This window comes from Pygocentrus nattereri, chromosome 5 (assembly GCF_015220715.1).
Source record: "Pygocentrus nattereri isolate fPygNat1 chromosome 5, fPygNat1.pri, whole genome shotgun sequence".
Classification (NCBI taxonomy): domain Eukaryota; kingdom Metazoa; phylum Chordata; class Actinopteri; order Characiformes; family Serrasalmidae; genus Pygocentrus; species Pygocentrus nattereri.
The window spans coordinates 7,804,501-7,829,937 of NC_051215.1; the positions used below are offsets into that span (position 1 = coordinate 7,804,501).

Consider the following 25,437-nt stretch of genomic DNA (forward strand, 5'->3'; position numbering starts at 1 on the left):
TTCAACTAAATATCTACTAAACCGTCATTTTCTTTAACTCTACACCTGGCTCTAATCCTAACCCTGACCTTAACCTCAACCTAGACCCTAAACCCAGCACTCACCATGGTCCTAGCCCTAACCCTGGTCCAAATCCTAACCCTAACCCCACCACTGTTTAGTTTCAATAGACAGTTTGATAACAATTTGTACATCTGTAGATCATCTATAGGGGACTATAGTGGACCATCCAAATTGAGTGAGACCATGTAAAGTGTTTACATCTTACATTAACTTACAAATGTATAGACATTTAGCATATGTGAATTTTGATTCTTTCAGCAAGAACTTTAAAATGTATTATAAAAGCAAAGGTTCTTGAATGGTTCTTTACTTGGGTGTACAGTTCTATGAGTCTTTAGCCTTTACAATATATGGAAAAGTTTCTTAATACTCATGTATCTTTTATGTAACATTGGTTCTTTGAATGGATCCTTAGGAGCTCATAGACATTGCTCTAAAGAACCCCTGAATCCCTGAGGTGTTCCAAGTCCAGTTTTGAAATATTTAAATTCCATTTTTAATACTGTACAAGCTCTAATACTATATGTAATTGATTGACAAATGGTAGAGTGAGCATTAAACTGAACCTTCTCTCTACCACCTTGAAAAAAGTGGTATGTTGACTGATCAGTTTACAACTTTCACTCATAATTGTGTCAGTGCAATATATATTATTGAAAGTGCTGTGATGCTCAGACTTCAAGTAAATAAGTAAATCCACTGCCGCTCTTCAGTGCAGTTAAGACCTTACCACTACAATACATCTGTAAAACTGGGCCATGGCCATTCCACAGGAACGTAATGAAGATGGCCATAATATACAGGATGTGTCTACAAAAAAGAAGGATGTTGAGGTTTTAGATCTTGTTCTGGCACCCTGTCATTAGACGTAAAGTCTGAATATAGTTCAGTCAAGCTGTTAGTTTGCATAAGATGAGCTTCTTTCGTTCTTATTACTGACAGGAAAAGGAATGCAGGTGCAGCGCTCGCACCAGATACGGAAACGTCTTCACCCTCCATGAGAACAGAAGATTTCCTTTTAAGTAGCCCCCCACCCCCCCAACCCCCACCACCCAAACCACTGAGATAGAGAGATGCAGTAGGAACGTTACCCTCAAGTCATACGTATGCGAGAAAATGATAGCTAGCGGCTGGAGGTGATCTCGAGATTATTTGATTTGGCTATTTTGACTCAGAACTGTTACACAGTAATAGACAATAGTTTTTCTGTTCTTATGTTTGAAAATAGCCTGAGAATTTTATTGTGGCCAAAAATGTAGCATATACTTTTATTCCAACTACTGACTGTTATTATAGCAAATTCTGATTGATTTTTTAATTTTAAGGTGTCAACTTCCATTATAGTCTCATTCAAAGTAGTGGGTGTACTAGCAAAATAAGCCAAGTAAGCATAGTAATGTACAAAAACACTATTAGCTACAGGCTAATAAATGAGGTCCTATTGTCAGGATATCGCAAGTTAGTTGGTATCTGTAGATGGGAGTCCAAGAAAGCATAATTGGACCTTCCCCATCACTTGCCTCAATGCTAGCCAGTATGTTAACTTATATAACAGAATTGGCACATAGAGTTCTGCTGCAAACGTGTTGAGCTCTCTAGTTATTGGCAGTTTAAAAATATGTGAGTGATGAGTCATGTGTCTCAGAGAAAGCACATGGACATCTTCACCCTGCAAGCTTGGTAGAATTGTATGGTTAGGCGAGACCTAGCTAGCATTGGAATCATCCACAACTAGGTTCTACAATAATTATAATAAATACGAGTAAATATATTAGTTATTTACAATAACTCTGAGAGTGCTTCAGGGTTTTTTCGTATTAGTTCATAGCTCGACGAGGAGTGAGGGTGGGCCTTTTTTCCCAAGGCTGTTAAGACATGGGTTTCAGTATTTTTTCCATACTTTTCTTTGGTCTTCCAATACTTCACATGTATTTGTTATAACAGCCCAATGCGCATCCTCATCACTTTTAAGTGGGTATATGCAAATCCTAGTGGTTTCTCAGTGGGTTTACAGTGTATTACCCAGACTACACTTCACTGTAAGACCAGCAATGTGTATTTCTTTAGCTGTGCAAACACCAACTGCCTTCATTCCTCATATTTTCTCCATTGAAAAGGCCATTGGTATCAGCATGTCATGACCCGAGTGAGCAAATATGAATCTCCACTGCTGAAACACGCAGCAGGCAAATCAGTCGGCCCCAAACAATTGCTTATCTCAGACTTATTCAAACTGCCAGTGAACCAAGTTAAACTCTTCATGCTCCACTGCAGGATTGATTCCAGCCTGTTATTGAACACTTATCAGCACCATTTATAGATGTTAATACAAATATTTACAGAGCGGCTGGGAGGGAGCCCAGTCTGGACATGGACAGCAGATATCAGGTTTCAGCCCTGCCCTGTACACACACACACACACACACACACACACACACACACACACAAACTGTACATGTACAGTGCCAGTCAAAAGTTTGGACGCACAGGATTGCTTTGACATTTTAAGCATCTTTGACAATGACACAAGAAAAAAAACCTTCTGGCATTATTTATTATTCATAAAAGAAGCCTACATGAAAACCCATCATGCTAGCCACCTTGAAGAAGATCCACATAAACATATCGTCACCAACAATCTCCAAAATGGTAACTGTTTAAGAGAAGGAAAAATATTGTTCATTTTTAATGGAAGATAAAGATGTCATTCAAAGCAATTTGGGACTATTTCAGCTGATCCATTCCTCATGAAATGTTTCAACTCATGAAAGAAAACAACGACAACAATGGAGATGTTCTGACATGACATTGGTGAGGTTCTCAAATTCTTGTTTTGGAAAGAAATTGATACATACACACCAACTTCACAATTTAGAGGGAGAGAGAGAGAGAGAGAGAGGGAGCGTGAGAGAGAGAGTGTAAAGGAAGGAAACAGGGCATATCAGCTGGTTAATCAGTTTTGCGAGTGAGGGTGTAAAGACTGTGGAACAGTCCGTTGAGCAAAATCGAAATATGGCTGCTTTGAGCATTCTCACATCATGCAATGGAGCGTAAGAGTCATTTGGAGCAACAACACATTCTTATATTGACTAAATAGTCAACACTGGCTATTTACAGCCTCTTTCTATGTGGTTTCTAATTAGCTTTACGTGACACGCAACAATAAGACGTTTATAATATAGTTACATTACAGGCAAACGGTGTGAAATCAACACTGACTTTGCAATAAACATGAAAAGCTTATCTTTTCAATAGATAATGAACATGAATAGGTTATAAACCTAAAGGGTTTGTCTGCAGCAATAGTGTCCAAATAACTATAAGTGTGGCTTTTTCTATACAATATGTTGGAGTAAGATGTACAACACTGCAACACCCTGTGGCTTCTTTATAACATATCTGTCAATAAGCTTGAAGTATTGGATTGATATTTGGTAAAATGGCTTATTTGTAAAAAAAAATTTGAAACTATAACAACTTAAGCTTCTGGCTCTTTATTCAGTTATTTATCTTAAGACTTATTGTTCAGTAGTTATTATTGATTAGAACATACTAACACAACTAATATTGAAGGTATGCAGTTAGGACAGTCACTAGTCTTTACTGAGAGGTAAACCAAAACACACACACACATACACACACACACACACACACACACACACACACACACATACAGTATGTGTACTACAATAAAACTGCCAGCTTATTTATAAACATTTGTTGCATTCAGTTGATGCATGGCTGGGATGATCTATTAAAGACAAGATTTAATAGATTTTTAATAGATTTGTGTCACAAACTTCTTTTAAATCTTTTTAAATGAGAAAATACATGAATAAGAATAAACATCACATATTAGTCACATTTTATTTTTGCTCTGATTGAACAAATCAGTTATAAACACTCAAACCACTGAACCACACTATGACTAAGTGAGCTCGCAGAGAAATCAAAGATAAAGAAAGCCTTGTGCATCTTTTATATGGTGATAGAAAATGTGGTACTGCCAGCAAGACATTTGGTTTCAACAAGTCAACAAGTTCTTCAGCTGTCTGGTTCCTATCACCACTGCTGTGAACAATTCTTACTCTGCAAGCTTCTCCAGAGCGGAACATTTTGCATCTGACCACTCTGAATTACTTGGTTTACATCTTATCCATTAATTATACAGAAATTCTGAAAACATGTGGAATTCCCCTTTAATAGCTTAGAAGTGTTTGCTTGTCAGGGTGTGTAAGAGTGTGTTGACTCCAGGCATGTATTGAGCGTGTGTCTCCCTCGTGAACCCCTCCATTTGCTGTCTGTCTGTATTGTGGTTATGATATCATGATGAGAAAAACGCTGCATTCCTCTCTAAGTGCCCCCCGCCCCGCATCAAATATTCATACAGCCCAAATCAGGAGGGGCCGGAGGGCCAGTGGGGTAGAGGGGCAGAGGCCCAGCCAGCTTGGCCTTACTAAGTTTAACTGACTGTCTGACAGTCAGACTTTAACTCTGCACAGGAGCTTCCCAGATCATCACACCTGGACATGTAGACAGGAGCGATGAAGCCCCTTAAACTACATTTCAGTCTCTCATGATTATAAATGCGATTGTTTTTTACAGCAGATACTGAATAATAATGCTCTTCTTTTCTTTATCTCATTCTCTTTTTCTTTTCCATCTCTTTTTTTCTCTCTCTCTCAATCTCTCTTATATCTCCCTCATTTTTCTTTATTTGCTCCTCTCTCTCTCTCTCTCTCCCTCTTTCTCTCTTCTTCTCTCCCTTTCTTTATCTCATTCTCTTTCTTTCTCTCTCTCACTCACTTTTTATCCTTTCTCTCTCCATCTCTCCTTCTTCCCTCTCTTTTACACGCTCTCTTTTTCTCTCATTTTTTTTCCTCTTTGCTCTTTTTCTCTTCTCTCTCTCTCTCTCTCTCTCTTCCTGTCTCTTTCAATCTCTCCCTATTTCTCTTTCTCCATTCTGTCTTTCTATGAATTTCCTCCTCTCTTCCTGTAATACTCTCTCGCTTTCTCCCTATCTCTGCCTCTCACTTTTATCCTTTCTCGCTCCATCTCTCCCTCTTTCTTTCTCTTTTTCTCTGTTTCTCTTTCTTTCTCTTTGCTTTCTTTTTCTCTATCTCTCCATCTCACTTTTTACCCTTTTTTCTCTCTATCTCTCCCTCTTCCCTCATTCTTTATCTCCCGCTCATTTACACTTCCTTTCTCTTCTTCCTCATTTTCTCTCTTTCTCTTTGCTCTTTCTTATTCTCTATCCGTCCCTTTCTCTCTCTTTCTGTATTAACTCTCTTGTAGTCTCTCCCCATCTCTGTTTCTTTTCCCCTTTCTCCCTGTCATACTCTCTCTTTCTCTCTCTCTCTCTCTCTCTCTCTCTCTCTCTTTCTCTCTCTCTCTCTCTGAACAATGGTCATCGGTGTACGCTGCTGACTTCACCTTGATCCTAAAACGAGTGAGAGTGGCACTGAAATGGACAGAGCGGTAAAAAGAACAGATACATCACCCCGGGGGTAAAGGAGCGAGGCTTGATATATTGCCCATGGGCGAGGGAGAGAGAGAGGATGCGCAAAATCCATATCAGAGCGTCCATTGTGCCCTCAGTATCAGTATAAAATATTCAAATATCTGCCCATTACTCTGCATTAAAAACCACAGAATGTTCGCATGTTCCTCACACATTGCACTGATAGTCACATTAAATGCCCCCATTAGAGTCCTGCATGTATGATGGAGTGTGTGTGCATGTGGGGGGTGGTGTGTGTGTGTGAGTGCATGTGGGAAGACCTTTGGCTGTAAGGATTTTATTGTAATCATGTTGAGGCAGTGCGGTTAATGTTCTAGTTCACTGTCTGTGACAAAAACATCTACCACCCACACACACATACCAGCAATTCTGCATTTATTGAAGTCTTTTTTGATAAGTCCCTTATCACAACATTACACCCTTTATGCATGCACAGCGCTGTGCAAAAGTCAGAGACCACACTTTCAAGTCCAAACTGTCGATCAGTACAAGGTATGATAACACTTTATTCAGAGCGGTTCTCTGTAGATGATTAATAAGCTCTTAACAGATTATCAGTAACACATCAACACCATATGAGTGAAGTAGTAGTAGTGAAGCATCTGAATACACTGAAATATCTTGTAGATGTTCTGGTAATACATTACTTACATTAAGTAGATGTATTGTTAATATGTTACTTCCATTACGCAAAACCTAACCTTACCCAACATTACCCAACACCTAATCCTAACCCTGGCCCTAATCCTAACCCTAAACTTAATCTCAACCCAACACCTAATCCTAACCCTAACCTTAACCTCATCCCAGAACCGAATCTTAACCTTAACCTCATCCCAGAACCTAATCCTAATCGTAACCACAAACCAAAACCTAACCCAAGTCCACTGTCCACTGACTGTTTGTTTCATCTAAAAAGGACCACTCAGAATAAAGTGTCACCCATAAAGTTATCATTGTTATTAAATTAATTATTCAAGTATAAAAAAAGCAACAATGTATATTTAAAACAATACTTTTCAGTAAAGAGTTTTCCAAATAAGATCAAGCTCATTAAGTAATGCTTAATGTCTAGCCTAACTAAAAGTCTAACTTCTGGTGATTGTCTTGAGATTTCAACTAAGAGTGGAGTTCAACTTTCTCCTATCTCTCAAAGAGGAAAGCTGTAAATACTGTTTATTCAAGATGCTTATTTAGCTGTACTCTCCCTTTTTCACAGGAAGACCCAGTTCATGCTAACACTGACACGTTATCTTTGTCACTTGTTAAGTCAGGTCCCTGCAGAATGATCAGAAACAAACTGGCAACGTGTTCATTATTGATTCTCAATTCTTTCAACAGATACTTTTCAGAAAAATCCTCTTTACAGAATTGTCAACTTACCACAAATGTAGTTAGTGAGCCAAAGCCTGTGTGATGTCTGAAGTTTGCTTCTTCAGTTTTTCCACTGGAGCTGTGAGGCTAATGTAGTTAACAAGAATGGATGTTTACACCCAAATTATTTACATCAAACCTGATTGAGTTGTCATTACATCTTAGGTCTTATAGTCTTGTGTGATTTTGTTGCTATGTTGTTATTTTTGAAAATATCTGTTGCCCTTTACATTGTGCATAAATTTCCTGATGAATGGACAAAAAGAAAGGGCTCAAATTGACTTGAAAAATAGTCTAGTTCCATTGACTTACAATAAAAGTAAAGTATGTTTTTTTCTTCTCCTGTAAAGTTGCCATTTAGCTATAAGGTTTTGTTCCGAAAACCACGATATCTAAAGTACAGAAAAAGTAAGCTGTAAGATTGCTGTTACATTGTTGTAACGTTGGACTAGGTTGCTGTGGATCTGACCGTTCCTGTCCCATTTGCAGGTCACAGAGTGAAGCTGGAGGAAAGTCAGAAGTTTTCTGAGCGGCTGAGTGAGATGGAACGTTACCAGCGTGCCAGTCTGAGGATGGGCACTGGCAATGGCCCGGCTCGTCCTACCCACCAGTCTCATTACAGCTCCTCTGGTGCCACTCAGATACCAGGTAGGTGTGCAAATGTGTGACTGGCACGTACAGCCATGATGCTTAGTCACTGGTGATGCTGATTATGGAAAAAGTGCAGTGAGTTTAACTGATTCATCATTTTCACATAAATATATACACAAGTATGGCCAAAGATAAATTGAAAGACAAAGTGGTGTTGATGTAATGATAACCTGGCATAAAATGGCATTTGAATTAAGTCAGTGCATCATTTTTTTAGCCTAATGTTTATATGATATATGCAGTCATTCTGACAGATTGCAGTACACTGTAGGAAGCATAAGGGATGATATGGCCTTCTGAGTACTGTTGAGGTTTTTTGGTATGTAAGAAATATGATCTAAGAAAGCTAAGATTGACATTTCGGTTTGCCTCAACATCTACATTTTTGAAGAAGAAAATCTATGTAAAGCCTAAAGCATCTTTTATGCAGTGATAGAAAATATTGTAGCTCGACAATTGCATGCAAAATCTGTGAAAGTAAGTTAACACTCTGCTCTACAGAGAACACATATGTTAATGTACTGTTACTGTTAATTTAATGAAAATATTTCGGATTAAAAAAATGAAACAAATGCAAAAGTTAAGGCATATTTGGTATTTTATGTTTTATTTTTTTCACTATTTTAAACTCAAATAAACAGTAATTGTGGATTAAAATGTGTGTTCTCTGCAGATAACATGTTGACTTACTTTAGAAAATTCACTGATTTTGCATACAACTGTATGTTTCACTGTAGCTATTGTGGGCATGCATGTTACTCAGTGGTCTGGTGGACCCATTGCACTATTGTTTTTTAATCAGTACATAACAATTTATGTAAAAAATTCCAGATGTTTAAAATATCACAAGTGTCCAGTGTAGGGTTTTCCTTTAGCAGCTGTAGCCAGTCAGCAGCCTGCTCATGTTGTCCTCCCTCACACACATTTACATTTACAGCATTTAGCTGATGCTCTTATCCAGAGCGACTTACAATTTGATTATTTTTACACAAGTAGGCGAAGGTGGTGTTAGGAATCTTGCCGAAGGACTCTTATTGGTGTAGTTTAGGGTGTTTACCTAGGCGGGGGATTGAACCCTAGTCTACAGTGTAGAAGGCAGAGGTGTTAACCACTACACTAACCAACCACATAGACAAACACTAACTGCAGGCCATGTACAGAGTGAAGGACACAGCACCTCCTCACTTTTACTCCTGCAGGTTCACCCCAACACCACATGTGTAATATAAATGTGTGGGGGTTAACAGTGTGAAGACACTAGAACTGTGTTATTTTGTATGAAAAGTAGTAAAGGCAGAGGAATCTGAGGTTAAAATAATCACATATTTAAACATTGAAAATGGGTCACACAGACTGAACACCACACAAATGTTAAGGGGTCATTGCTGAGGCGATTGTAGGCGAGATGCTTGGTTTAAGAGGGTTAACCAAATATATTTAAGTCAGCAGATTATTTGATTATATAAATTGTAGCCCTGCGGAGAGAGTCTATTGTTAGGCTTTATGATGCAGTTGCTCAGTTTATTCTGCTATTTTTGGGGTTAAGTGTGTCCCTGGATGCCCTGTGGGATCTGTCCACATTGTGTGTGTGTGCATCTGTGTGTGTGTGTGTGTGTGTGTATACAAGTGAGTCAGGTAAACTTGAGATACACACGCATCCCCAGACCACAGTCTTTGGAATCTAGCAACCACTCACTACCTCTACACCCACGTCAGTCTTTCTCTCAGTGTGTGTGTGTGAGTGTGTGAGGTGATTGTGGGTGGTGATTGGAGGGATGATGTGTGTACATTCTCAGACATATGTAAAGACCTCTGAACGTGATGGCATGTCTGAAAGTGAACAGGAAAACAAACATACACACACTATCTCTTGCTCTATTTTCTCTCGCTTTTCTCTTTCCATTCCTCTCTCTCTTTCTCACTCTCTTTCTCACTCTCTCTCTCTCTCTCTCTCTCTCTCTCTCACACATACACACACTAGCTCTTTTCACACCCTGCACCTCCACCCACTCACTGGTTCTCATGCTGGGGCGAGTGTGTGTGTGTGTGAGTGCATGTGTGTGTGCACATTTGTGTTTGTGTATGTAGAGAGGTTAAAGTCTCTGTATCTGTCAGTTGGATTTCTTTACGTCGCCATACCCTCAGTGAGGACTTATTTCTCCAAAAACTCAATAATTCATAATGAAATAATGAACTTCATTTAATCTGCAGTTTAAAACATTCTCAGATCTAAAACTGTCCAGGATGCTTTAATGTTTTGCAAACCTACATTAACAATAGTGATAGGCAATTAAGGTAAACCCAGAACTGAATTGAAGTATGTGTCTATTATTGTTCCCTAGAAAGCAGTTTCTATTGAAATTGCTTTCTATAATTAGTTCCACAGAAGCCATTTCCCTAATTATTTTTTTGCAATTATTTAATAGAAACAAAGAATCTGCACTGTAAAAACATGTTTTCATAAAGTTAGTAGCCTACGCTAAAATTCTCAGTTCAACAAACGTCTAAAAAACGTAACAATAATCTGTGTCTTACATTTGGTTTACTTATGTGAAGTACAATAAGCTCAAAAAATAGTTAAAACATTCAAAATTAAAAAAAAAAATTAAGAGTATTATTGCCTCTATGGAAACTACTTTCTATAATTGGGTCTATAGAAGCTTTGTTTCTGTATTTATTTCTATATAACTATGTTTCAATTATTGTTTCTATATAAATAATTTTTGTATTACTGTATCTGTTGAAACTATGTTATATAATAATCTTTATAAAAGCTACACTTCTATATTTATTTCCATAGAAGCTGTGTTTCTGCATTTGTTTTCATGGATATCTATATGTTGAAGAACTATGCTTCTACAGAACCTACTTTTTTGAAAACTGCTTCTATAGAAACTACATATCTGTGATTGTTTGTGTAGAATCATAGAGTCTATAAGCAGCTTTTCAAATTTGCTTACTCTTATTTACTCTTCAGTTAGTATCAGTTATAGCTGCTTAGAGACTCTATGATTCTTTAAAAAAAATATTCTTAGAAATGTAGTTTTTATAGAGGCAGTTTTCCAAAGTAGGTTCTATAGAAACATAGTTCTTCTACAGAACAGACTTTCTAAACTGCTCCTATAGGAACTACATATCTAAGATGGTTTGTATAGAATCATATGAATATATATATATATATATATATATATATATATATATATATATATATATATATATAGTTTATACAGAAACTATGAGTCTATAGTTGGTTCTTTATGAATTATTTTCTTTTCTATTTGTATGTAAATATTTGCACAGTCACAAACACACACACACACACACACACACACGATTTTGTAATTTTATAATTACACATATTTTATTTAATGAAGTGCTGTTTAGCCAAACCAGATACTAGATAATAATTGCAATTCATAATGGGCTGCCACAAGAAGAGCTTTGTAAATGGTTAACATACATATTTATATGTACTATGTTATTTGTATTTTTTCTAATATTAATGTTTTTCTAAACAAACACTTACAGCCCTGATCAAAAGCATGTACTTTCTGTGTTTAAAACTTTTGAATAGTATTGTTTAGATGATACACATGGGGCATTGCAGGCAGTTACATGTATGAAATACATACAGGATACATATGGCCAGCCTGACATCCTGATATTATATAAAAACAAATGTGTTTGTATTTGTGAGCAAGTAGGCGTTATGTGTGGGGTGGTGGTGGTGGTGGTGGAGGGAGGTAAACCACAGCTTCTGGCATGGTTGTTGCAATTGCATACCTCAGGGCGCTCAGTAAAATAATTAATCTGAAGACTCTTTTCTCTCTACACCGGCAGACAAAGCTACCGTATGAGCAGCTCGAACCAAAAGTGATGCACTATACTTACTGAGGTGAAACAAACAGCTTAATTACACTCAATCTGAGACACGCTCAGGCACACACACCTCAAAACACATTTATACACATACACACCCCTACGTCTTGCACGACGCGATGCGTTTAATCTCAGTATTTGCTTCCTCATGACACGATGATTTATCAGCCAGATGTAATTAGATGGCCTCTTGTCTCGTCTGGCTGTTGCAATCCGTTTTCCATGTGTGTCTGTTTGAGAACTGCGATTTGTGTCAACAGCAGAACAGCCGTAGTGTTGTTAATGCCGGTTGCTTCATCTTTTTGGCTAAGACGTCGGCCTTGTTGACGTCTGGAGGGACGATTTCTGTGTCATAATCCATAAGGTGTAAATATAGCCTGTGCTTATGCAGTCTAGTCAAAGCATGAGACACCGTCTCTCCCACACAGACATGCATGTCAACATATATAGTACTTAAGCTGCATATTGTCTTGTTTGTTCATTATTGTGACATTGCAGTACTGAAGTTGCAGAGGGCTACAGTACGCAAACGAAACTGTGTCTTGTGTGTTCACAGTGTTCGAAGCAGCTTCAGATGCTCCTGCTGAGTTTCTGTGGTTTTTGTTGAAGCAACTGATGTTTTGATCAAAATAATGCAGATGAATCTTTAATGTCATCAGAGGTTCAACAGTGCAGTTGAAATATTCCACGGCATTAGTTTCAGATGGGTTTAGTCATTTTGAACCCTTTTCAAATATCATAATATTTATTGAATAAAAGCTAAAGCAGAGGTCCACGACAGGAGATCCAGATTTGAAGACCAATGACGTAGGATCAGTTTCCTGGACATGGATTAACCCTTGTCTAAGAATTTATTTCAATGTTCCCTTTAAATCTTTTTTAGTCGAGGCTTAAATTCAGCCTAGGTCTGGAAAAGCAGCCCAAAATATTTTTTTCCTTTTTTTTATTCTGCATTATCAAAGGGCTTCTGCATTTCAGGATTGAAAGTAAAACAGAACATGTAAAAATATGCAGTGACCAAGAAACAAGCTTCTATTTTCCATTCCTCAAAGTAGCTCCCCCATTGACTTGATGCAGCCTTACACACTTGATTGAGGTGCTTCTCTAACAGGATGGAAGAAGTTTCATACATGCTGAGCTTGATAGCTGCTCAACAAATACATTGTAACAAAAAAAAAAATTGTAAAAAAATTTGAATTTAGCTGCAAATATATTTGTGATTATGAAATACATTGCATCAGGTATGTCCAAACTTTTGACTGGAAGGGTACGATATAATACCACCCACACACATGCACGCACGCACACACACACACACACACACACACACACACACACACACACACACACACACACACACACACACACAGTACACAACACACCCAAACACATACACACATATACACACACAGAGTGCCGTGCCAGTCAAGTTGGCAGACAGACAGGTTAATTAAGTGTTCATTAGCAGACATGCAGCAGCATGAGTCAGCCACAGGCTGCTGAGATAGAGAGAGGGGGGGTAGAGAGAGAGAGACAGTTGTAGATAGATAGATAGATAGATAGATAGATAGATAGATAGATAGATAGATAGATAGATAGATAGATAGATAGATAGATAGATAGATAGATAGATAGATAGATAGATAGATAGATAGATGAGAATTACAGCATTAAAAGACTATCAGACAGAGAGAGAGTGAGAAAGAGAGATAGAGAGAATGAATAAAGTGATAATTGGTCAGAGAGAGCGAGAGTGTGACGGTTGGACAGAGGTAGAGTGAGGTGTGTTCATGTTCAGGAAAGGAAAGAAAGCAGATCGTTATCTGTGTGTGGTTTTTACCCATGCAGTCAAGCACATCCCACACACACACACATACACACACACACACACGACCACACACACACTCACACGACCACACACACACACACACACACACACACACAAACAAAACTGTTACTCAGTTTTGTTTGTGTGTGTGTGTGTGTGTGTGTGTGTGTGCTGATATCTGAAGTTTAACCCCTTAAATTGCCTGGGCTCCCCCATGAACCCAAAGATTTATTAAACACTTTTGTAGCTCAGCCAGTTTGATTTGTCCCTGTAGTTACTGAATAATAAGCTTTAGTGTGGAATATTACTGACATTTTAAGGGGTCAAAAAGATGGTTCTTCAGGGGTTCTTTAATAAAGACGGTGGATCTATATTGAGCCAGGAACATTTGCATGCTTAAAGAGTTCCCTGCATGATGAAATGGTTCTTCAAATTGATGGAGAACGGTTCTATGTAGCACCAAAAAGTTTTTTGACCCTGTAAAAATAGAAGAACGCTTTTCAATGCTACATAGAACCATAACACATTCTCCATCGATCTGAAGAACCATTTCACCATGCAGAGAACCATTAAACAGAATTTCATTTGAAGCTTCACAGCAGGCAATGTAATCTGTCTTGTAAAGTGTTGGCCTAGTAGATACTAATGAGCATGAAAATGTGTACATTAGACCCCTAAACACCAAACGGGAGTTCCGCCAATTGTTCCAAATGTCTGCATAATTCAATGTAAACAAGTAACACTTTCTATACAGTGGTGGTGATAGGAACCAGGGGTTGCAATGTCTACACCACAAACAGCCATTTATTTACTATCTATAACCAGCAGTGAACCTACAAGTGTCTTGAGAGTTTATATGTGATGTAAAATAGTGGTGAATATTAAAAAAAGGGTGCATTTGGGGACTAGTTTGCCTTGTAATGCCCTTCATGTAGCTCTCCATCACGCATATGTTTTTAAAACTAGATGTTAGTCTAAAACTCTATTTTAAATCTGAGCATATGATGTGAAAAAAGGCCAAAAGACTGTGAACGAAATGTGTGTCAGCAATTTAAAAAATCCACTGAGTCTAGACTTCTGTCTCTCTGTCTGTCAGGCTAGATTGTTAAATTTTATGTTATGTGAAAAACTATGTGTAACTCCCAGGCATCTGAGCTCGTAATTAGCCACCACACAATCCGCATCTAAGAACTGAATACGAGCTAGTATGAGAAAAAGAAAACCTCCTAGGGGCTAAACTCTGCGTCTGTGTGGTTTGTATGAATCTATAGTCAGTAAGATGCTTGTTTGGATCCTGAAGCGTGGCAGAAGCCTTTTTCTAAGAAAAAGCCCTGAAAGAGCTGGGCAGGACACATCTTGTGGTCATTCTTGTGGTTTTTTTGTAGTGATGACGCTAACCAGTTTTCACACTGCTCAAGCCGGTCGCTCTTTTTCCAGGAAAATCTGGATCTGTGACGAGGGAGACTGACTTTTATGAAAAATGTTTTCCAAGGAGAAAACAAGGAGACTCCTAAATGGACAGCTGGTTGGTCAGCAGACTGAGTTCAAAACTTATTCGAAGGCATAACTGGCCTCACTCTCTTTGGGTAGGCTGGATAGCCCCCCTTTCCTGTCATCACTCAGCATGATGCTAACCAACACAGGGGTTTGTTATCTGATGAAGCAGATTTGGCAGTTCTCCACCAACCATGTTGAGCTGATTTAGTTTTAAAAGCAGTTCAAAATGCTGGAGTTGAGAGTAAGAACATGCTTCCTAGCCAAAACAGCTAAAATATGCTTGGTGGTGAGTTCGCTTCTTTAGTTTTGGACTGTATTTAAGAGGCTAATGTCGCTAAAAAGTTACATTCACCAGTTAGTATAGTGCATACCTATATTATCACATTGAACTGTCCATGTCCCTGCTTACAGACAACCATGGGCACTGAAACCATGGGCTAGCCAACATTTGACCCAGTACTGGAGTAATGCTCCACCACTTTTTCATTGAGTTCATGGTGATTACTTTGACTCAGCAGCAGAACCAATCAAATTCTCCTTTTCAGTTTCAGGAGTCATTTCACAAACAGTGATTTGGAGACTGGTGCAACTTGCAAATCTGATAAAAATGTTTTTACTGCGAAACACAAACTACTGATGCACTTGGTCAGTTTACTGAATGTGAGTTTCAGTATTAATGCGCTTAAGATTTGTTGATCTTCAGAGATGTTAGCTAGTTAACCAGTGAACATGTTATTATATCATAGCCAGGAAATATGGAACATGTAGCATTAAAAGTAAGTTTTAGTTAATCAGTCATTGGCCTCGCGGTGATTTGTCAGTAAAAGAAATTTGTAATTTGTCTGTCAGTCAGTCTGCCGTGATCCCACTAGCAAGCTTTGGGTTTTTCTTTGTTTTGGAACCAATACATTTTGCCCCATCACCTTTGGAGATGTGGCACCACCCCTGTAAATAAAGCACATCACACAGACTCTACATCCTACATCTGCACACCTTTCTGAGGCTACATTGAGGGGAATTCCACAGTTTTTTTTTCTTCAGAATTTCTTCATAATTAAATGGGTAGGATGCCAACAAAGTCATTCAGATGACTTTGCTGGCATTAGATGTTCTAGAGAAGCTCACTCATGTCAGAAGTGTTCACAGCAGTGGTGACAGACACCTGACATCTAAAGTGTCTCTAAACGCTAAATCGCTGAAAGATGCAACATCAAATGGTTACAAATATGCTGCCTGATGTCTGGACCGTTTGATGATATTGTTTGATGATATTGTTTGATGATAGTTTCCAGACAAAAATCGGCCTCCTGTAATCAGCACTGTAAATGAATCTAAGCTGGTAAGTTTCTCTACAGTTAAGCATTTTACATTTCACTCTAAATCGCTTTAAATCCCAGCTACTCAATTCTGCAGAAATGTTCAAAAATCAGGAATTCCCCTTTAATAAAGAATTACAGGTAAGCGTGTGATGATTTCATCATGCAGTTTAATTATTCATTATTAACCTCATAGCTCCAGTGCAAGACATCAAACATGTCTTGACTGATCGGGTGTGTTTGCGTCACGTGGAAAATTGTGTAACTTCATGTAAATGTCTTTCTCCACAAATAAAAAGCGCTTAAAGATGAATCATATGTGTGAGAATTTGTGAGGATTTGGTGAGCTTACAGTAAATTGGTAATTCTTCATCAGCCCTGGATGCGTTCTCGAGTTCCACTGAAATTGGAATCTAGATCACATTTGTACTCAAAGGCTCCAACAGACACCAATGCCAACCACATTCTGCATTTAATAGCACTTTAACACACTCGTATGCCTGCACAGAAGCACATCCTGAAGTGCCGCATGCACACACAAACACACATACGCGAGCACGTGGAGCAGCAGCCTTTAATAACAGCACTAATCTGCACGGCTGCTATTGACGTTGTCCGTCAGCCAGTCAAAATATTTGAAGGAAATGTTTATTTTCTTACAGCAATGGCAGCTGCCTCAGCCTCCTCGCTGAATAAGGCCTTTATACGCAAGAATTTACCATTGTAGAGAGAAAACCAGAGAGAGAGCGAGTGAGAGAGAGAGAGAAATATCACTGCTTTATGCTTCTGCCTTCATCAAACTGTTTACTGACATTCCTATATCTGTTGCTGTGCATAATAACCATTAGAAGCAGATAGAGCTGCATGTTATGAACAGAAAACCAATGTGATTATATCGCTACTTATTTCAGTTATGGTTATCACCATTCAATCAATTGTTTCTAAGTTCAATCAGTTACTGCTTATCTTCAAAAAGGATTCATTTGCATATTGCAGCCTACTGTGATATCACTATTGCAGAAATCAATACTGCGATGTGGTTATCAAGCACACTACAGCCCTAGTATGTGTGTGTATGTGTGTGTGAAATGGTTTGCCACAGTGTCCGTGATACGTGATGGTTGGCTTGTAACAACTAACCCATCTCAGACCGAGAGCAAACAGGCTGTATTTGCATGTCAAATTGGCAGTTCAGTGTGGCATGGCTGACAAGTGCGAACTACACATATACACACACACACACACACACACACACACACACACTCACTCAGAAAAACACTCTGCATGCTATTTGCTACTCAGCAACATGATGGACAAGGTGCACATGCACACACACACACATTTCTGAAACATTATCTTGGCACAGAGATGACTGCTGTGTTCTCCCACATCAATGTGTGTGTGAGAGAAACGCGCAGTAATGCTGACTCAAGACTTTACCGTCCAGAGATATAAAGATATAGTGAGCAACACCTGAGCTTAAATAAGTCTAGAACAGATGTGGAGCTGAGCTGCACCTGGATAAGGCCAGTAATGAGTCCTGAAAACAAGGTCATTGGCATCGAGCAGCACTGAAGATTTAACCCGTACAATTTGAGTTATTGTCATCTTATTATGCATTTGTTACAGAGTTATAGAATGATTTGCATATACATTTAACTGCAATCATGTAATTAATTACATAGTTATACAGTAAAGTAGATTTACATTCTGAATCGACAAGGTTTGAGGCTGCATTTAAATTTTTATTCTGTTTATTTCATACAATGAAGTGCACATGGGAAAAAAGTGAGAAGTATTAATATAGAAGTGTATTATCAAATATATAGCATCTAATTACACCCTGAGATAAACCAAGGAAAAAAACAAAATTGTATCCATTTCAGAGTTTCTGTCTAACTCAGTTGCTGAGATGTTCTGAGTGGTTTAATCTAAAATGGTTCATTGTGGAGAAACTTACCAGCTCAGATTTCTTTACAGTGGTGATGGGAACTTTTACTCAATTCCCCCACTAGCTGTCACTCCTACTATCACACAGTCCCATCTGAGCTTTTCCTCTTGGGGTGACAGATATGGACAGCTATGCCATTGCTGGGTTTTCAAGCTCACAATCTCCTGCTGTTAGGATGAGTTATTAGTCAGCTGCACCACATGAGATGATGCCATGCTTTAAAGTATTTTCTCCAGTGTATTAAACATTTGTAGACACAAAATCTGAGTTGCTGCATGTGTTCCTGATTGGTGCAGTGCACGCCAACAGGAGGTTGTCAGCTCCCAGTGAGGTCACAGCCATCCGTAAGTGCGTACCCAAGACAAAATATGTCGAGCAGGATTGTGTGATGAAAGAGTCCTAGCTAGTGGGGAAGTTGAATAAAAAACAAGTTCATTTTATTTCCCTAACTGAGATGCAAAACTGATAAATATGAGACTCAATTAAGAAGTTTGAATTGGGTAAACTCCTGTGTCTTCAAGTCGAGTCAACTCAAGAAAATCCATGTAATCAGTCACTATATAATTTTGAGTTGAGCTGACCTCTCGTTTTTAACAGTGTATATGCAAACTATACAAGACACATAGGGCCAACCACGTCTGCTGAAACTTCTTTTGATAACTCCTGAACTGAAGCTCCAATCGGCTAACTCGAACACTTCTCACACCTATTAGCATATCCAGGCTCTTAACACACTTTCACTCAAAAACGTGTAGACTTGTTGGCTCACAGAGACACACAAACAAGCACAAACCTCAAATTTCATTCCATGACAGACACAGGCAACTATTCACTACTTACTCATCAAAGCACAAAGATTTCAGAGATATCAGTCAGTGCAGTAGACAGCCTGATATAAAACCACTTCTATGTATTTTAGGCATGTTCAGCATTCCTTTTCACACGCTAATGCACGCGGGTGCGGGTGTGTGTGTGTGTGTGTGTTATGTGATACCACTAAGAGACAGACTGTGGAATGTTTGCTTTTCTCCGCCTTCACCTGATTAAAACAATAACACCGTCTCATGATGAGTTTGGCCGTGCCAACAAAGCAAGTGCAAACAAATTCATACTGTCGCAATCTTGCTTTAGAATGCACACACACACACACACCTACATTCACATACCTCTAACTGCTGAGTGAACAGAAAGGCATTAAAATTACTGGGCCATTAACATCCATTAAAATTACAATGCTGATTGTGGGCTTCATTAATATATTGCACTATAAAACAATTTAATATGGAGACATTGGTATAGATCAGTGAGTGCAAGTGCTTGAGCACAGTACCAACGTCACAGAGCCCCCTTTGTTTGTTTTATTTTCGGTGCAAACAGCTATATTCATCGTTTAGGAGTTATTATTCTTAGATATGATTCAGTCCACTTTCATACTGTTGAAGAGGGAAGTTGAAGAAAAACAACAGAAAAAGCTTCCAGAATAGGAGTTCATTAAATGTAAAAAGAAAGAGAGAAAATGGGGCTCCTAACAACAACCTGCATGACCTGGCAGACCCCCTAAAACTGTTCCCATCAGATAACCAGTTTTTATCTTTGAGAGAGAGGACAGGTTTTTCTGTCCATCTAGCGCCATCAGTCTGAAAGGGTGTGTAGCTGTCAAGAAGCCTCACTGAGAAAAGGAAATAATCAAAAATAGGATCAAACAAACAAACACAAGAAGCTCCTGGTGCTCTCAGAACACAGGACTAATGCATTATGGTTTGTGTCTCACAGGACTTTGGCCAGACCAGATTGAGGCACCTCCTCTCAAAACCTGCAAAGTGGAGGACGACATCCGCTGGTCAAGTAAGATTTTTTTATAATTTTTATTTTTGTCATAATGTGTATGTTCATGTGTGGATATTCATATGTTTTGAGCAACAAAAATGATTTTTATTGACAAACAATACAAAATCAAGTCTAATAAGTGATACTTTTTTGATCCCACAACCGGGGAAATTCCACCTCCGCATTTAACCCATCCGTGAAGTGAAGCACCACATACACACTAGTGAACACACAGGAACACTAGGGGGCAGTGAGCACACTTGCCCGGAGCGGTGGGCAGCCCTATCCACGGTGCCCGGGGAGCAGTTGGGGGTTAGGCGTCTTGCTCAAGGACACCTCGGTCATGGACTGTCGGCCCTGGGGATCGAACCGGCAACCTTCCGAAGGTTGCCGGTTCGATCCCCAGGAATCAACAAAAAAGGCCTGATGTAAAGTGTTAATTGATTCTTTTAAAACTGAAAGAAATATATGTGTATATATATATATATATATATATATATATATATATATCTCTTTCAGTTTTAAAAGAATCAATTAATATATATATATATATATATATATATATATATATATATATATATATATATATATATATATATTCTAATGTATATATATATATATATATATTAGATGGCTAGATAAATAGATATATCTTTATGGATATAGATAAATAGATATGTAATTGTGTGAATGCATGTGAATAATAATAATTACAATCTATCTATATACATACATACATAGACATATACATAGGAGACATAGTGTATTTACATATTTACATGTAAGTACTTACAGTTAGTACAGAACCTTGCATCTCCATAAAGTAAGCTGTTGTAAATTGTTATCTTTCAGTGTAAGTTCATTTAACAAGGTGTACCATTTCCATTGGTCCGCTCACCAAGAAAAATTTAAAAACGGTATAAAACGCAATTAGATTTTTTAGAATTATGTTAAGAAACTGACATTTTGTTTTATATAAAGTTTAGGACATGTTACATATATGTAGTCATATATAATACATATGAGACATTATTATAATTACATTCAGATACTTACAGGTACATATGCAGGTATATGTTTGAGTCTGTGTCTTGGCACTGTATAAAAACACTGGTGTGTGTGTATATGTGTATGAGTGTGTCCTTTAAAGCTCCAGTGAGATGAGTTCTGAGATGTGGGAACACTCACCACATGCACTTTGGGAAAAACAGCACAATAAACCACAACCATGCTGCTGTCCTCAAATGGCCCACATCTTTACTGTGTGTGTGTGTGTGGGTTTCATTCTGAGGGTGAATCATAACATTAGGGCCCAATCACAGTGTAGTGCTTAAGGGATGGTACAAATAGGTTGGTTTAATTACTCCTTGGAACATGTGTGCGCTGTGAGAGAGTGAGAGAGTTAATCCTAGAAGTACATGTATATAACTGTAGCTAAATTCTGTTACATCAGAAACTCAAAAAAGCAAAATATCTTGTTCTTTTAACAAGCACTTATTATAAAAACAGATTTATCAGCATTTTATTTCTCCACTCTTTATTTTGTGTGCTGTACTGCCACTTTAACTCTTCCGTGTTTCCAACTGTAAACTCAGCTCTGCACATCTGAGACGTGGAGCAGGTTTTTGTGGACTGATGAGTCTAAATTTGATCACTTGGATCATGAGAAGCAGAAAATGCGCCTAACTTCTAAGACTGAACTTTGGCCATTGCGAAATTGACTTTTGCACAGTACTGTATATAATAAGTGCTTTTCCAATAATATGGCCATCAAGTATGAGCCTTTATTTACATACAGACATAAATGATTGGTTGATTATCCATAATGAAGAATGCAAAACATGCTGCTACATCAGAATGTTTACCATGTGGATGAACATAAAGGTAGTCATACAACAACATGCAAATTCACATACAGGCTCATGACTTACACACCTACACACACACACACAAACACATACCCTCAGCTGGAACTTTTTTCCATCCCTGCAGCGGTTCGGCTAGCTTGCCCTTCCTGTTCCCGCAAACCCTACTACCATGCCAAACCAGCAGCTGACTCATGCCCCCTTAACATACACATACACACACACAGCCATTCATTTCTTGTGGTCTCTTGAGTCAAAGCAATAGACACAAAAAGCGCAAACGTCTGCAATAAAGTCCTTTATTAGAGGTCGTTTTCCTCTCAGCATGAATGTGCCATGCTGGTTTGATGTGGTTCAGCCAGTGGTAAGCCAAACCAGCCTAAATATTAATAATATTTTAAATGATAACTTCATGGATCTTTGGATCTATAAACTTCACAGAGTCCAAATTCTTGTTCTGTTTTTTAGCATATGAGAAAAATTAGCTACTAGCTGCACTCACTTTTCACTACCTCCTCATGCAGCCTTTGGTAGCGATTAGGCTCGAGCTGCTCGTTAATTCAAAACGACATCATTTGCATCCGACATAACATGTTGTCCCATAAGCTGAGGTGCCAGAGTAAACACCTGAGGTGTATCTTTAGTCATTTGCCTCTCGCTCTCTCTGTCTCTAGCTTGTGTAAATGACCAACCTACTGGTGAAATTACTTCTCGCACGAATCCAAATCTGAAAAAATATTATGGATAATATGGATACATAAACATTAGTCAGACTGTAAATGAAAAAGTTTTAGGGTTGTTGAATAAACTGAAATAGACTTTCTTGTGTGGTTTTCCGACTCTGTGACATACTGATATCTTAGAAAATGAACAAAACAGACAAATGTCATGCTTCAAGACAGATGCTTCTACTGTTTTTCAGCTATGCAATGTACACTTTTAAAGATAACAGTAGGGGAGAGTGGGACACAACGTAACAAAGGGAAATGCAACATGGAAATTTAATGAGCTTCAAGTAAAAGATGGTTATGGTCATCTAATGTTCCCATAGCATCTTAGACTCGTTCAGATATTTCTCAAGAATTTACCTGAAGGCAGTTTTTACCCATAAAAGCAACTTTTTTCATTATTAAGTTGTGTGTGTTAATCCTTCTAGGACAGGATTAGTTATCCATGCGGAGGTGGGGTAACGCCACTTTACCAAAGGATGTCTAGAAAGTCAGTGACAGATTTGCATTAGAAATCTCAATATAAATGACAGAGATGGGAGCTGCTACTTAACTTATGCACCGTCTTCACTCTAGAAAAAAGTATAAAACACGTTAAAACATTTCATTTAGGCATTACTTTTATTGTTTGTCTTAATCATTTACTGTTTTAGGTGGACACAGTGCATCATTACAATTGCTGAACTGTGAGATAAGACAGTAATATTACATACTGGCTTGATTTTTAGCTGAAAGGAAACGCAAATAAGCACTCCGAGGAGTGTGTCCATACTTAGGAAACACTGTTTCCATAGGATATGACAGTATTTTCATTGATATGTTGATTTGGACAGGTTTAATATAACCTGGGGTCATTTTACACACAGCGTAAAATGAGTGACTCTGCATTTGGACAGTAATAAAATCAGGTAGAAACGACAGTAAAAATTACACCACCCTACCTGCAGACTAATCCAATCTGAATAGGGCTTAAGTCACAATTTGCAACTATACTATACTATACTGCAACTATACTATTTTTTATACTATACTATATTAATAAGCCTCTCTTGGTGACTTTAATATAGCATTATTCTGAAGCATGTAATTGAATCACAGTGAGAGCTAGCCCGGCTAAAGTACAGCCTCCACATGGTAGGGATAGTTAGCAAAGTATTACTGCTAAGCCCCCCAAAGTAAACAAAAAGAGTCCGTATCCTTTCATATATACAAGTTCAATTTAGTGTTTATGTACAGAATAATCAAACATTGATTTACCAGATTTCTTATGCAACTGATACAACTAGCACCTCAGTTTGTTATAGTTTATAGCCCCCCAACAAAATTAGTTATGAAACCATTTTTTTTTCTTACAAACAAAAGAATAGCATCTCCAAGTGTTCAGAATCAGGCCTGTGCGATGTTGAACATTTGCTCCTACACACCATATGTTCTATTTCTATTAAACCCACACTGGTGGCTTTACTTGTCATGTAAGTAAGCTGGCAATGGGTAAGATGTCAGAGAGGAGGAAACTGGGTTGCTTGGGTTTTTGGCTGAAAGTCAGCCTGTTTTCAACAGCCAATTAATTGGGCCAATGTGAAAACGAAATGTAGCGTAGCATTTGTTTAGCTGGTGTTTTTCAATGGCCATACTGCTATTTGTTAGGTGTAGTGGTAAAAGGCCTCAGGTTGGGGGAAAAAGGCCTACCGTCGCATGTGGTAAGAGTGGTGTCAGGGTGGATAAAACCAGCAAGCTTGGGTTTCCCCTCTCTCTCTCTCGCTCGCGCGCTCACTCTCTCCTACTCGCCTGCATTGTTTTTATCATGGCCCACAGGTGCAATCCATCATGGTTTGCATTCCCATCTTGCAAACAAACATTTTCACAGGTGAGCTCCAGGATTTGCATCCTCACCAGCAAATGGGCGCCAACACATACGCACGCTGCAGGCAAATGAGCCAGACCTCTGCGCTGAGCTGGGTTACACGCTTCACTGTGGGCTAGTGGAACTCTGGGAATAAAACAGCTCCCTGTGGTGGGGCACGCACAAAACACACACACACACACATACACACACACACACACTCACATGGAATAACAACATGTACTCTATAAAAGTGTAAAGAGAGGTATTTCTGCAAGCATGATGAACAGAGAAAGTCAGATGTCTATGCCAGACAGACTCTGGGGTTTATCCGACTTTTTTTTCTTCAATATTTTCCTGTCTATCTGCCTTTTTTTCTGGTACACTTTTTCCCTGCCGAGTCAACACATTTTAGCAGAGAGTAATGGAGATCATATGTGGGGTGGGACTGCGCTACTGCTCTCTGAATCTCTCTCTCACACAAACACACACACACACACTTGGGTTTGCACAATGTTAGGATGTGGAGCTGTTCATATGTCCTATATGGGCTATATAAATGCAACCATATGCCATAATACTGAAATATATATATAGATTAGGGGTGAAGTGAAACTCTCAGCCCACGACTGGACTTGATTCCCAATACTGGGCTCATGATTCTGTTGATTCTTGCTTGTAAAATCAAAGTCATTAGAATAAATAAAAATACGCATAAATGCCATAAAATGTACCGAGAATGTTTTGTTTTGAAAAAAAAAGTAGTTCGTATTTTGTGAGCTGTTTAGAAGAAAACAGGTTTGGTTCCAAATGTCTCTTGGACGTCTCCAGGCATTGCATGGACTTGTTAAATTCCATTACAAGCACACTTGATTTAACATAATGAAGTATTGATTAATGAAACCAGGTTCGGGATTATATATCAGGAATATAAGGGGGAAAACATTTTTTAATGTAATAAAGTATGTTTTTCCTTCTCCTGTAAAGTTACCATTTTGGAGATAAAGGGCTTTGTTATATAGAGCAGTGATATATATATACACACACACGGACACACACTTCACTGCCTCTCACTTGGAGAACACTTTGCACAC

General features: G+C 38.4%; 1 protein-coding gene across 1 annotated transcript in view; it reads left to right on the top strand.

Moving 5' to 3' along the window:
• The window catches only part of runx3 (RUNX family transcription factor 3), an 88,113-nt gene that overhangs the window by 54,413 nt on the left and 8,263 nt on the right, over positions 1-25,437 (top strand). Inside the window, exons 6-7 of the mRNA XM_017695460.2 lie at positions 7,448-7,606; positions 19,854-19,925. Coding sequence (XP_017550949.1) covers positions 7,448-7,606; positions 19,854-19,925 — 231 coding nt within the window. The remainder of the gene's footprint in view (positions 1-7,447; positions 7,607-19,853; positions 19,926-25,437) is intronic.